A 15,282-nucleotide genomic window follows, 5' to 3' on the forward strand; every position below is an offset into this window, starting at 1 on the left:
GACAAAACGTTATTACAGTTTATCACCTAGTTTAGGTCAACGGAAATGAAGACATTTTAGCAGTCTTACTTTGTAAAACACTTTCAGTCTCGTTTGTATTCGCCAACAACATCGCACTACGCATTTAATTATAGTTATTGTCATATGACCAGCATTGTTTTCCTCACGCGATAAAGGTTTGTCGATGACGACATTTAGTCATAATTTTCGGTGTCAAAAGCAACACTATTTGCAACTACTGGTGGTGGTGGTTATCAGGTACTAAACTCATAAAGCAAAATTCGGCTATATAACTCAAGGTTAACCTGCAGCAACCCCGGCAAGTTCGACCACGTCGGTGGATCATCTAGTAAACACTCTTTGAGTTTGGTGTCACGTTGGTGGTATATCATGGAAAAAATAAAACTCGGTTCGCTGCGGCGACCCCGGTGAGTGCGTTGACCAAAGCGCAGCGGTAACAACTCGGGCACTCGTGACTATGACCACGTCGGCGGCACGTTATCTATTACTCATGGTTGACTGCAGTAACCCCGGTGAGTGCGTTGACCACGTCAACGCACAACTGGGGCACAACTCAGGCACTAGTCGTGAGTTCGTTGCACACGTCTGTGCGGTACAACACAGAACTCGACGTCCTACATCCGGTCGAATTCAAGGTTCTTTCTTCAAGCGCACACGATGCTCTCTAACGTCGGTTAAAGACAGGTTTTACACGTTTGCAACCATAGCTGTTTTTGGTGGCCTGTTTCCTTTCTAGTGTTGGTCTAGTCTTGTGTCAAGCTGTCATTTTAGTTTTTATTAGTTTTAGTTACATTCATACTCTTTCCAGTGTTATCGTATTTCCATTTAGATATTATCGAAGTTACAAGTGCGTAGTTTTGTTAAATAAGGTAAATGGTTGAAAACTTATGTTATGTCTGGAACAGTTGAAGTTCCAGTCGAACAAAATAACGTTATGTCATTATCGCCTAGTTTAGGTCAACGAAAATGAAGAGACATTTTAGCAGTCTTATTTTCGTAAAACACTTTTTAGTCTTGGTTTATTCGCCAACTATATTGTACTATGCATTTAATCACTGCTATTGTCACATGCCCAGCATCCACGTTGCGTCCAGTCTCGTTTTTCTCACGCGATAAAGGTTTGTTGATGACGACTTAGTCATAATTTTCATTGCCAAAAGCAACACTATTTGCAACTACCGGCGGTGGTGGTTATCAGGTACTAAATTCATAAAGCAAAATTCGGTTTCATAACTCAGGTTAACCTGCAGCAACCCCGGCGAGTGTGACCACGTCGGTGGATCATCTAGAAAACACTCTTGAGTTCGCTGTCACGTCAGTGGCGTAAATAGGAAAATAAAACTCAAGGTTGCAGCGGCAACCCCGGTGAGTGCGTTGACCACGTCGGTGGTAACAACTCGGGCACTCGTGAGTATGACCACGTCGGTGGCACGTTACCTAATACTCATGGTTTGACTGCAGTAACCCCGGTGAGTGCGTTGCTCACGTCGGTGGGAACAACTCAAGCACTCGTGAGTTCGTTGCGCACGTCGGTGCGGTACAACTCAGAACTCTAGTTCGTTGCAGCAACCCCGGTGAGTGCGTTGCCCACGTCGGTGGGAACAACTCAAGCACTCGTGAGTTCGTTGCGCACGTCGGTGCGGTACAACACAGAACTCCACGTTCGCTGCAGCAACCCTGGTAGTGCGTTGACCACGTCGGTGGGCACAACTCGGGCACATGCAAATTTAATTACCACGTCGGTGGCATAATATCAAACACTCAAGTGCAGGGCACTCGGAGTTCATTGAACACGTCGGTGTTCAACACGGAAGTACACAATATTTGCTGCAGCAACACCGGTGAGTGCGTGACCACGTCGGTGGCACATCAAGGGCACTCGTGATTTCGTTGACCACGTCGGTGTTCAACATAGAAGTTCACAATACTTGCTGCAACAACACCGGTGAGTGCGTGACCACGTCGGTGGCACATCAAGGGCACTCGTGAGTTTGTTGACCACGTCGGTGGTTCAACGCGAAAGCACTCAGGTCACGCAGCGACCCCGGAGAGTGAATCGACCACGGCAGTTGGTACAGCACGAAAGCACTCGTGGCTCGCTGCGTAACAGCTGCAGAGTGCTCTAAATTTTAATTGATCTCGTTTCATTTCATGTCAACTGCTTTTACGTGATTCATCGATCTCGCTGACGGTTTTAAGCTTATCGTTTTACGGTATGTATGATTGACTCTTAATATGTCGTATATTGGGTATGCCTTTTATCTTCCAGAAGCAGTATAGATCCTTGTCCACTTCTTCTACGCAGGTATGTATGGTCTCATTACCCTCTTTCGCTATTCTATTTTTGGGGTCGGCTCCGCCCCTGCCAGTCCCGGCAGGACATGCCGAGTTATCACCTATTTCCGGCGTAGGCCTACGTCCTCTCTTTTGGGGAAGGCTCCGCCCCTGCTAGTCCTGGCAGGATACGCCGAGTCCGCACGTCACCCTGGATCAGTGACGGGGCTCATGCCAAAGATTTACCATGCAAAATATTCCCATGTCGTTATTTAAATAAATCCTGTTCATACTTATCAGTGATCGAGTCTTTATGGGAGAAATGTTAAGCTTGCTGGTAGTTCTACCAGGAGGACTCAAATCACGCGCGGCTGGCCGCCAATCACCAATCACCAGCTACCAATCACCTGCCTACACCTGCTCTATAAAGAGTAGTCTAACATATGTCTTTGCTGCTCAGGTCTTCGTTCAACGCACCTCCATCCACCCCACCACCACCAGGTCGGCCTCAGTCTACTTGTCCAGGGGAAGGCTCCGCCCCTGCTAGTCCTGGCAGGATACGCCGAGTCCGCACGTCACCCTGGATCAGTGACGGGGCTCATGCCAAAGATTTACCATGCAAAATATTCCCATGTCGTTATTTAAATAAATCCTGTTCATACTTATCAGTGATCGAGTCTTTATGGGAGAAATGTGGTTAACATCATATTCAGACAACCAAGCACATATTAACCGAGCACTCTATACTATTCATTTTGTTCTTTTATTTATTTTTAAAAAGAAAATGCTTTGCATGTTTCAAGTACTCAAATTATAGGCTCTTTTTCTCTGTGTGTTTTACTTTTCTACACTTCCTCTGCTCAAGTGCATGGTGCTATTTCAAAAGGTCCTTGCTCACTTAACTGCTGAACTTTAAAGGCTCTCTGTCTCTACTACCTAGCAGCCACCATGTCTAGCAACACAACAGTCTTTCTACGCATTATCTGTTTTAGCTTTCAATGACATGTTAAGTCACTTTTGCATTGTCATGCACTGGTAATTCCTTGGAATAACATTTGTAGTTATTTTTGCTAATAGGGTTGTATAAAGGTGGTTATATTATATACCTATTGTTAACCTTACACATAACACATAACACTAAAAAGTACTAACATAGCCAATAATAACAAGCAATGACAAATATAATGTTAACTCAACAATAGCACATACATTACAATAATACGAATAATAATGCAATCATAATACATTGAGTGTAGGCTTAAACATGTTCAGCTACAAAACAAATAGTAATCAATTAAAATAAAAAGGTAAAACTATAAAAAGTTAATAAAAGTATGGCTCCATAATCAATTACATTAACAGAATGGCGAGGTGATTTCTTAAAACTCAAATGTATTGCTTACCTACCTGTACATGAATTGCATCCAATTTTTCAGAGAGACCTTTGAATGACTGAACATTGACTTATGCCGCACAGATTTTTGTGTGGGCTTTCTGTAATGTGCAGCCCGTCGACAGATCCTAACAAACAGTAACATACCGTCGTTGTTATTTAGAGAGGTGCATCATACAATTAAAATACAATCAGCACAATTGTACATGTCCCCATATTTTACTATAAACTACAAAATACATGATAAGGAAAAGGGAAGCAGTCGTTGCTTATGAAGTGAGCTGAAATATGTGTAAATGTGTAAATAAATGAAGGCAATCTTTCCCAGCACACTGTTTAGAGTTACTTTCTTCAAGTGTGCAACATGTGCACCCCAAGTAGGCTCAGTCTAGTCCCATATGAAGTTGAAGAAATAAATTACTTAGTTTTTTTACAATATAAAATTGCAGCATATCATGCTATTCAAACTGAATGTATCTCATCTCAGCTATCCCTTTCTTACCAAGCATATTGGTCCACACTGTTTCCTCTTCTCTTCAGCTCCATGCCATGATAGCATTTACTGCATTTCATTTTTCTTCTCAAAAGTTTCTTCCTCTGAAACCACTTAATAAGCTTCCAAGCATTTTGTTTAGAGACTTCCTGATGTAGAAGGTTTCTCACACTGCTGAATCTTGTCATTGCACTGGTGAATGATGCCGCCAGGATCGTGCTGCCACATAATCTAACGCCTGCGTTAAGTAGGAATAGCGTCATCAACGTGGGACAAAGAAAGGTTTCGCGCTTATTCTATAGTGATATAGCCACCTGTTCCAGTTGGTGGACAGTATCAGTAATAATGGCAAACAGAAAACGGATACAGACCAGAGGAAAAAAACATGTAGAGGAGACAGAAGCGGAAGGCAGCAGTGTTGGTGAGTATAAATATATATATATATATTTTTTTTAAACCCACATTGATTGACAATGAGGTAGATTGCTTGCTAGCTACTTATACAGTACAGCCACATATAGTAGCTAGCTACTCATATGCGGGGGCACTGAACTGCATCAGCAATTTAATGAATAAGAAGTGAGAGTTTACTGTAGCCTAACTACCATGGAACGTCAACAAATTAATTCAGCATGTTTCTCCTGATTTCAGCAAACCAAATTAATCTTGTGAACGTATTATAAAGACAGTATAAGATAACCGAATGAAAACCTCTGAATGCAGTCTGTAATGAACTAATTGTATAGTATTTCACACTGCATACCTGAACAATAAGCTATACAGGCGTTAGAAAAGGAAATTGACTGAAATCCATTAGTTTAATTTCTTTCTGTCAGATGAGGTTACTTTAATAGGCTAACAGTTAATGTTTTATAGGCTACTTTATGAAACCCGTGCTTGAATAGAAGAAAGACATTTTACTGAATTCCTGTGATTTGTCCAGTGTCCAGTGATTTGACTTGAATTAGATGTTCTACATTCATTCAATAATGACATATGTATTTCTTTTAGGTGCGTCAGCAGCCCCCACAGCACAGCTGGCACTAAACAATAAAGCACATGAGTTGCAGATGTGCAAAAAGAAAATGGAATGGCAGAATGACTGAGAAAATAGAGGAGTTGACCAAGGAGAGAGATTTCCTCAAGGAACAACTAGTATCCGGCAAGTCTCCCAACAAAATGTTTAGTCAAAGTGTTGGTTTGTTTTTAGTAGGGTAGAAGGAAGGCATTGCGTGTCCTCTTCGCCTCCAGTCCGCCACAGTCATCTGCCGAGTGGTCCAAGAATGTGGGCTTTGACTTCGAACTTCGTAATTCGAATATAATTCGAATATCAAAAAATAAATCAAAATTCGAACAAATATTAGGCAGCCCTTAATATGAGAAGGGTCCAGCTGCAGGCTTGGGCGTTCCCGTCATGACACAAAAACGCCCATCGGGCGTTCCCGTCATGACACAAAAACGCCCATCAGGCGTTCCTGTCGCGTTTCATCGATCAATCAAGAAGAGGTGAGTGAGTTTCGCAAGGCATGCTGGGTATGCTACCCTTCCTTTTTTGGCGGTTTTACCTCGTAGTAACTTTCCAGAAAAATGAAAGGGTTATGATGAGAGATTATGTCAGTAAGTATGATATTGTTTATTTGACAACATTGGCTGTGAAGTATTCTCATTTAAATCACTGATTTAGCTGTGGTATCGTTGTATCCGAATTTGAATCCGATATAAATACTCGTGACAAGCATGGTTCGGTAGCAGCGAATGCTATGCTATCGTCCATAAACGTTGCATACTATTCAGAAATCAGCAACGTTTAAGACGGTTTGTAGGTAGAGGGTAAAGTTCGCAGCGAAGGCTTTGCCGATTATTTTACTGTAAGGTTAACGTTACCAAAGTACATTGTTAAGTTGGATGTTAAGGTGTCAGCTGGCATGGTAAGAGGCATGAAATCGCGGCCACTCTGCTTCGTTGTGGTGACACACGCATCGGATTAAACTGTGCATGTAAACGTACTAGTATGTCTAAACTAACTAGTATGTTTACATGCATGGCATATCAGAGAATTCTGTCAGTTCGGTCGCGGCGCAACGAATGAATAAAGATCGTTAGCACTCTGAAAAACAGATGACAGATGTGCCCTTAGTTACTACTTTATTACCTCGTTGATGACCAACGTTTAGGAAAACATGTACTTTTAATTCACCCTTGGGTGAAATCGAAGCGTAGTGTGTACTGAATGCGTGTTGATGATGATGCATATATGAATTGCAACTTACACGTCTTCCAAACCTTTTCAGTACCCTGGTCCCTGGCACATGCTTTGTCCAATGGACCTTGGCTGACGAGGTAAAACGTGTGGCTTTAGAGTAGCATTCACTGGTAGACAGGCAGGCCTCTAGATTGTTTATTATGATTTAATGAAGTGTTCCTATGTGACGCTGATGGGCCCTGGTTGCTGCTAAATGCTTGTTGAAAGTGCATTGTGCACTTTTTGTATGTAGCTACAAAATGAGGGTGGATATCACTTTATAGTTTATAGGCATTATATACTAATAAGAATCATTGACAAATCACATTCCCCTTTTACCACCACAGGACGCACCTCACCAGTATCAGAGCAACAGCTGTGGGGTGTTTATGCTGCTGGTGAGATGCATTATTTTCAGAAATGATGACTAGTTTGTAAAACAACTAACTCATTTGTATGTTAATTTCAGTACGCAATGTATTCTACCCTCAAAAGCAATATGATTTCAGTGAGGTGAGTTCTTTCAAATCTCAATCAGATGTGTAGCATGAAATATAAGGCTTTTAATAATTTAGTCATCCTTACTGGAGGCTACAATTAACATGCATCATAGGTCATACACATTACTTTGTCTTCAGGTACTGCACTTACGGGAGGAGATGGCTACATCTTCACAATAATTTACACTGCCATAGTACACTGCTAAACAGTACTGTAACATGGATTTGTATTAGGCTATGAAGTCATTTAAAGCATAACTTTACTTTTCAGGGGGACATGCTCTCTATCAGGAGGTGGTGGTTGGACAGCTGTTGGAGACCTTTATACTTGAAAGGTTTATATACTGTGTCCATGTTGCTATTTACTTATTTTTGGTGCTCACGAAGATCGTAGCCAATACACTTGTCTCTCTGTCTCTAGCCCTGCAGAACTAGCTGGCTCCTTCTCACCCTCTCCATCTCCCCATCTCAGTCACACCTTCCAATCACTAAGCAGTGAAAGGTATTACATACTATGTCCATACTTTTCTATTTACATATATTCTCTCTTGCTCTTTCTCAGACTTTTGATCGATCAGTGACTGCCTTTTTGTTTAATGGTGTGGGTAGTGTTGGTCTGGGCTTGTGTGATTTGAATTGAAGGTTGATTATAATCCCTGTTTCTCCCTCTCTCTCGCTCTCCTTCACTCTTTTTCGGCTCTCGCTCTCTCTAGCCCTGCAGGACTAGCTGGCACACCAAGCTCACCCTCTGCATCTCCCCATCTCAGCCACACGCTCCAATCTGGCACAACAGGACAGGCCATTCTTACCACCCGAAGTCCTTAGGCAAATTGTACAAGAGACGCTGAGACTGGACATGGCGATGCTTGGCGTGTTCAACAGGGTTTCAAACACATTCCGAGAACTAATCAAGCCTCTCCATCCTTCCATATATATAAATGACAGTTTGGCAGGGGACATTAAGCTTAATAAAGACAATCTCATATACATAACGGTTAGAAAGATTTACAACAATGCAGGCTGTGGCAGTGGCCTTGCGCTACGCCTCAAAGGCTTCTCAAAAAAGAATTGGCCAAGCGCACCCCTGGTACTGAGGAACGTTGCATATGGCAGGTTTGTCATAAAAGATGTCTGCCTAGCATAATGTTCTTTTATTACTCCTTTTTCATTTTATTTGGGACGTCTTTTTTTGCAATCCCTTCCATTTGTAAATGTACATACTACTGTAGTAAATGTATCTGCCCAGAAATGCTGGTATTTTATTACTCCTTTCTTTTTTGTTTTTGTGACAAATGCTATACGATGTATAACATACATTTGTGCCTACGATGTATAACATACATTTGTGCCTACGATGTATGTTGTAAGGTTAATTGTTACAGAGCAATTACTGTATTTTGTCTTTATTGAAAACATACAGTGGGAAAAGTAAGTGAACACTTGGAGTCAAATACTGTTTGAGCCTTCATAGTGTCTGGTAACTGGATTTGAACTGCATAATGTCCCAAATGTTATTTTAATCTATTCATTATTTAATTTGGGCATATTCTTAAACAACTATATCAAACATCTCACTTATACCTAATACGGTAATACCCTACCTATACTAACCCAGAAGATAATGAACATGAGATCATGGAGCCTCCCTGTAATGATCGTGTTGCATCAAGTTTGATGCAAAGTGTGGGCCGAGATCCGACACATAAATGTAAGCTACTGTAGGCCTAGCTGGCTAACGTACCCGTATTACGAGATCGAAGAAGAACGGGGCGCTAACGTCAGTTCTATGCTGCCCATACTACTAGATCGACGAAGAAGAACGGGGCGTTCCAGCCTGCGGGGGGGGCGTTTTAGTCTGCCTGAACGAGAACGCCCACGACACGGGAACGCCCATTTGTGTCTGCAGTCGGATGATATTGCTTAATATTGGAACCTGTTATGGGCAGGCCAAGAGGGAGAGACGTCGGATTACCTGACGCAGTCTATTCATAATATTGTAATGACCACGGAAGAGGCAGTGACTGAAGTATTGATTAGACAGCGATTTATTAGAAACCTAATAGACCGTTGGAACACGCAAGACCGGTAACCATAGCAACGCCGGTAAACCAACCTCGCAAAACCCAATCCAGGGCTGAATCCGAATACTCATTCTTATAGTATGCATTTTGTAGTACACCACAAATATAGCGCGTCCGAATGCTCAGTACGCATTGTGTAGTATGGAAAACGTTAAAGAATGCGTACTACCGCCACAGTATACAACGGTAGGTCCCTACGCTATCCCACAATGCAACCGGAGTCTGGTAACGAACGAAGAAGAGATGGCTGACCCGACACTAAAGGTACGGCCACACCAAACGCGTCACCTGCGTACCACGCGTATAAAATCGGCAATTTTTCCATAGGGAAGCATGGGTGTACGCGCGTATGAGGTGCGTACACGCGTATCATGCGTACCAAGCAACATTTTACTCGCTGTAGGGGCGTATGAGGCGCGTACATGTACGCGCGTATATATACGCGCGCACATATACGCGCGTACATATACGCGCGTACATGTACGCGAGGAGTTCAAAAAATTGAACTTTTTACGGTCATACGCGCCGCAATAGCCAATCAGCGTTGAGCTTGACCCGACGTCACTGGCAGAGAGTAGTGAGCTTGGACAGAAGCATACGGCCGACATCTTTCTTTATTCTGTGTGGAAATAGTAACATAGTTACGCCATTAAATGCTTTTATGGAAACATTTTTAGCGAGAAATGTGCATTTTACTTTCATAATGTTCGCTCGGTGAATGTGAAGGATGTTTGGTTTGATAGTTATGACGAAGAGGGAACGCTCCGTTCACTTGCATGGACAGAGTCTCTGGTTACTAAGCAACCTCAACGTCTTGGCGGACTATATATCTGCTGATCAACACTACGAATGCTGGAAACACACCAGACACACCATGTGAAGTTATTTAACCCGATTATTGTTATTTATATCCGAGATTATTTAATCTAACCCGATCTAAACTCTATCACCCAAACACGGCGACGTTTGGGTTTCCTACCTCGGACTCCAGAGCAGCCATGTCCATGGCAGCCACGGCCGGCAACTTTCTTTATTCTGAGTGGAAATAGTAACATAGTTACGCCATTAAATGCGTTTATGGAAACATTTCTAGCGAGAAATGTGCATTTTACTCTCATAATGTTCGCTCGGTGAATGTGAAGGATGTTTGGTTTGATAGTTATGACGAAGAGTGAACGCTCCGTTCACTTGCATGGACAGAGTCTCTGATTGCTAAGCAACCTCAACGTCTTGGCGGACTATTTCTCTGCTGATCAACACTACGAATGCTGGAAACACACCAGACACACCATGTGAAGTTATTTAACCCGATTATTGTTATTTATATCCGAGATTATTTAATCTAACCCGATCCAAGCTCTATCATCCATCCAAACACGGCGGCGTTTGGGTTTCCTTCCTCGGACTCCTTAATCCTCGGACTCCTTAAATGGTCAGGTACGCGCGTATCTGACCATTTTTGACACAAAATGGTCAAGCAACATTTTCGCTGCGTTACGCACGTACATGGTACGCGAGGTACGCGCTTGGTGTGTTCGCACCTTAACAGCGGCTTAGAAAGACGTCGTAGAAAGCGGCGAAAAAAAGAGATTAAAAAAGTAAAGTAAGTAATTAAGTAAAAAGAGACATTTTTAATTTAATAGCAACGATGACAAGACGGAAAACAGGTAACTTATCAAGGTAATTTTGCCGGCATCTGAGGGGAGATACGTCATATCCAAACGTCCGGTGGAGTTTCAGAAGCGTTCTACGCATAGCTGTAGTACGGTGAAGTAGTAGACACTGAACAGAAATAGCATGTACTAAGTATTCAGATTCAGCCCAGGTCTTACTGAAGGCATTTAATGGTCAAAATAGTATTAATAAATATTCGAATATTAATATTAACAAACAAACGAACTTCGAATATGATTTTTGGGCCAAAGTCAAAGCCTCCATATTATCAGATTCACACATTCCCTTTCCACAGTCCATCAGGTTATTGAACTGCTGTTATTAACACACAACCGCAAACTCATGATGTTAAAGTCTTCGCTTAGTAAGGTTCTGGTTTAAGAGGCAGTCTTTGCTTTCATCGGAAATAGTACTACTATTGCTTGGCAGCAGGCTACATCTATCAATTAATGAAAGGAACGTCTGACTCTCAGTCTGCGTGTGTTTGTGTACCTGTTATTCGCATATCTCCCGAATACAATTTACATTAGTATTGTGATTGTTGTTTTAACATTCACATTAGTGTTAAAATTACTTTAAAAAGTAGTGGGGGAAAAAGTGGGACCATGAACTTGCAGGATCTGGCTGTGCATTGTAGGCGTGCACATATGTGTTGTTATGTATTATGTGTTGTGACTTTTATGTTTGTATTTTAATCTTTTTAAACAGCTCTTAAAAAAGATGAGCCCAAAGCAACTGCCGGTTCCAGTAGTGTCTCTACACTGGACTCATCTTCCTCCGAGATGAGTTCAAAGAGTACGGACTCAGAGTCATCCAACAGCTCATCCTCAGGGGACAAGAAGAGGAAGAAGAAGGGGAAAGGGAGAAAGAAGCTATCCAAGAGGGTTAAAATGGAAAAAACACTGCAAAGAGGTTAGAAATACTAATTTCACCACTTTCCACTCACCTGGGTGCTAGATCACTCCTGGTTCGCTGTGTTGTGTTCTCCAAGCTGGCTCTTCCCATATGATGTGACATTGCTTGTGTGATTGTTTCTAGCACTCACACAGTGAATTTTAGAGGAATAGCTTGTGGTCATCTCATATTCTAGATTGAAATCAGATTTAAGTGTGTAGCTGACAAGCCACACTAGATTCATAGTGTAGTGTAGTGTGTGTGTGTGTGTGTGTGTGTGTGTGTGTGTGTGTGTGTGTGTGTGTGTGTGTGTGTGTGTGTGTGTGTGTGGGGAAGTAGATTTTGTGTATGTGTGCTCCTTCACTCTGTGTGTGTGCTCCTTCACCCTGTGTGTGTGTGGGCATTCCACCACTGTAGCTTCTCCTGCCTCTCACCGGCAACACATACTGAGCATAGTTGCCGTTGTGTGTGTGTGTGTGCAAGGAGATAGTGTGTGTGTGTGTGTGTGTTAAAGATGAGTACAGTATGAGTACAGTAATATAAATGACAAAACTCCTACTATAGATAGCACTAATTGTATGTTCTCTTAATTGCAGCCCGGAATCCCGAGCAGGCTTTGGCCCGGTACAAAAAGATTCTTAAATGCTACAAGAGGCTTGGAACCATGTCTGGGGCATTTCGAAAGGTCGGTGTTGACCGTAATACAGTGGTGGTCAATGCACCAATCGCCGAGCTTTCCATTGCTGCCCCAGACCAGTACAAGGAAGCTTTGAAAACGTATACCCATTCCACAAAATTGAAAGCATTTGCGGAACACTGTGCCTTGACAATTCTAGGCGATGTAGAAATAGTGGACGCAGTCAACACGCTTAAAGCCAGTGGTAAGCCGCTACCACTGAAAAAGAAATAATTATGTGCATTTTGTATTATGCTTTACAAGTGTTCCTGTAAAGTATTTTTTACATTTTCTGTACAATACCACTGTTCATATTTTATCTGTATTTTTTTGTTGTGTGTTCTTTGTTGAAAAGAAGAATTTATGTAGTTTAAAATAAATATTTGTACGTTTTCAGCACTTCAGCACATAGCTTCTTTCCCTTTTCTTAAAATAATATTTTGTTTTAACTTGTGTCTCTTTGGTATCTGCTAGCCACTCATTTATAAATACTTTGTAAAGCATAGCAAGCCCTCACTTTAGATGGGCTCACACCATATAGTCAACTAATCAGTAGTAACTCATGAGTTAATCATGAATTGAAGTGTTGTTAAGTGCTTGTTAAAGATGCTGTAACACTAACTATCTGTAGGCATATTTCTGAAGGCATGTCCAAATAGAATAATACATATTTGTGTCCAGGTTATGTTTGCCACTCATTTATAAATGCTTTGTAAAGCATAGCAAGTCCTCACTTTAGATGGGCTCACACCATATAGTCAACTAATCAGTAGTAACTCATGAGTTAATCATGAATTGAAGTGTTAAGTGCTTGTTAAAGATGCAGTAACACTAACTATCCGTAGGCATAGTTCTGAAGGCATGTCCAAATAGAATAATACATATTTGTGTCCAGGTTATGTTTGCAATTCATTTATAAATGCTTTGTAAAGCATAGAAAGTGCTCACTTTAGATGGGCTCACACCATGTAGTCAACTAATCCGTAGTAACTCATGAATTAATCATGGATAACCTAATTGGTAAGTATTTGTAACATATGTATTAACACCCCAGCTATTAGTTGAGGCCTATTTCTAAATCATAACATTTTATTTAAGGCATGAACAAATGTAGGTCTAGATAGTCTGTTAATCATCAACTTCCAGGTTTTAACCGGCCTTATACATTCCTAAGTACCTAGATAATAATGGTAAAATTACTTTTTCAGACGGCTTATTTACAATGAACAAACCATTTATAACTGTGAAAAAATGCTTTACTAATGATACGTTATGTATGAACAATAAATAACTAATGGTGAACAAACCATTATTTAATAGTTTTTTAGAAGGCTTATTTACTATGAACAAACCCATTTATAACTGTGTGAAGAAATGCTTTACTAATGATACGTTATGTATGAACAATAAATAACTAATGGTGAACAAACCATTAACAAATAGGTAAAAAATGCTTAATAAATGATGAATTGTGTGTAGTTATTATAAAGTGTTACCTAACAAGGTAGTGGTGCATCAATCCCAGGTTATAAGGAGACTGGCTTGTATTCTTAATAGAACTCTGATAAAAGGAATAACACACAGACACAGTGAGGCACGTTTGACCTTTCATCTAACGATCTAACCATCAGAATCAATCAGATTATTTACACAATAATAATAATAATAACAACACTGAACCTAAAACACTGAACTCAATACACTGAACAAAAGAGGTCCCCAAGAAAAATATGTTCGCTCTTCAAGTCTATGTTCGTTCTTCAAGTCTATGTTCGCTCTTCTTACGTGTCAAGCAGAGAACCACTTTTTTTGGGAGCGTCAACAAAACACGGTCTCCAGGCAACCGTTTCAGTTAGCGGCCGTCAGGAATACATTGTAGCACGTGAACACTGGTCGCTACAATATACTGGGAATATATATATACTATAGATATACACCATACACACTACATTATATATATTATTATAATATATACATTCATATAAATTGACATATACATATATTAGCAGAGAGAGTGAAATAGCATGGGTTACAAGGGGGGGGGGGAGGAGAGAGAGAGAGAGAGAGAGAGAGAGAGAGAGAGAGAGAGAGAGAGAGAGAGAGAGAGAGAGAGAGAGAGAGAGAGAGAGAGAGAGAGAGAGAGAGAGAGAGAGAGAGAGAGAGAGAAGCCGACCCCGGAGGGGCCCTAAGGGGGTCCATACCAACACCCCCGGGAGGAGGTCCTAAGACGCTGAGCCACCTCCTAACCCCCCCTAGGACCCCAGGAGGGCCTCACTGAGGACCCCCAATCAGAGAGAACCGCTGAGGGACCACAGAGACGCTGCTCCCCCTCCACCCTAACCCCACCCCCGGGAGGAGGTCCTCCTGGGTGAAGGAGGAGCAGCAGGTGTGGAGGTGTGTCAGTGTGTCTGAGGACCCTCCTCCACCTGGGGACACTCTGTAGAAGGACAGAGAGCCAGCAGGCCGGTCCAGATACACTCCTACTCTGGTGGAGCCAGCGGGGCGGAGAGGGGGGACTGTCTGTGTACGGTTGTACCGGGCAGAGTAACGACCATCATCACAATAAAGAACCCAGGACTTGTTGTTCCCTCCAAGCCTGCTGTCACCACCCCCTCCTCTCCTTGTGATTCCTCTGTATGTCACTCCTATAACAACCAATCCTTCCCACTCTACCTCCCAGTAACAGCGGCCAGTCAGAGCCTCTCTACCCAACACCTGGGGCTGGGAGTCAAATCTCTCTGGGTGATCCGGATACGACTGGTCCTCTCCAACCCACGTCACCTTCCTGTTGTCCTCAGACAGAGAGAGTTCTCTGTAGGCCGTGTTGGGGTCCAGTGTGAGGTCACAGGCATCTGAGGGAGAACCAGACATGATGAGCTGCTGAACCATTCTTCATCATCATCATCATCAACATCATCATCATCCTCATCTTCATCATCACTTGTTCTGTTCTCCTGAGCATGACATGGGGGGGGGTGATGTTATAGTTACATTGTTGTTTCATTATAGACCCGGACCCGGGTCTATTTCTAAA

At 42.1% G+C, this 15,282-nt stretch overlaps 1 protein-coding gene across 2 annotated transcripts in view; it reads right to left on the bottom strand.

Annotated features, from left to right (window-relative positions):
• The window catches only part of LOC132456510 (NACHT, LRR and PYD domains-containing protein 12-like), a 171,830-nt gene that overhangs the window by 78,824 nt on the left and 77,724 nt on the right, over nt 1–15,282 (bottom strand). Inside the window, exon 22 of one of the 2 annotated variants that reach the window (XM_060050884.1) lies at nt 14,413–15,100. The exons of the other annotated variant lie outside the window; for it this stretch is intronic. Within the exon in view, the coding sequence (XP_059906867.1) occupies nt 14,520–15,100 (581 nt within the window). The 3' untranslated portion in view covers nt 14,413–14,519. Of the gene's footprint in view, nt 1–14,412; nt 15,101–15,282 lie in introns of those variants that run through there. 2 annotated transcript variants of the gene reach the window in all.

The sequence above is a fragment of the Gadus macrocephalus genome, chromosome 4, assembly GCF_031168955.1.
Source record: "Gadus macrocephalus chromosome 4, ASM3116895v1".
In the NCBI taxonomy this organism is placed as follows: Eukaryota; Metazoa; Chordata; class Actinopteri; order Gadiformes; family Gadidae; genus Gadus; species Gadus macrocephalus.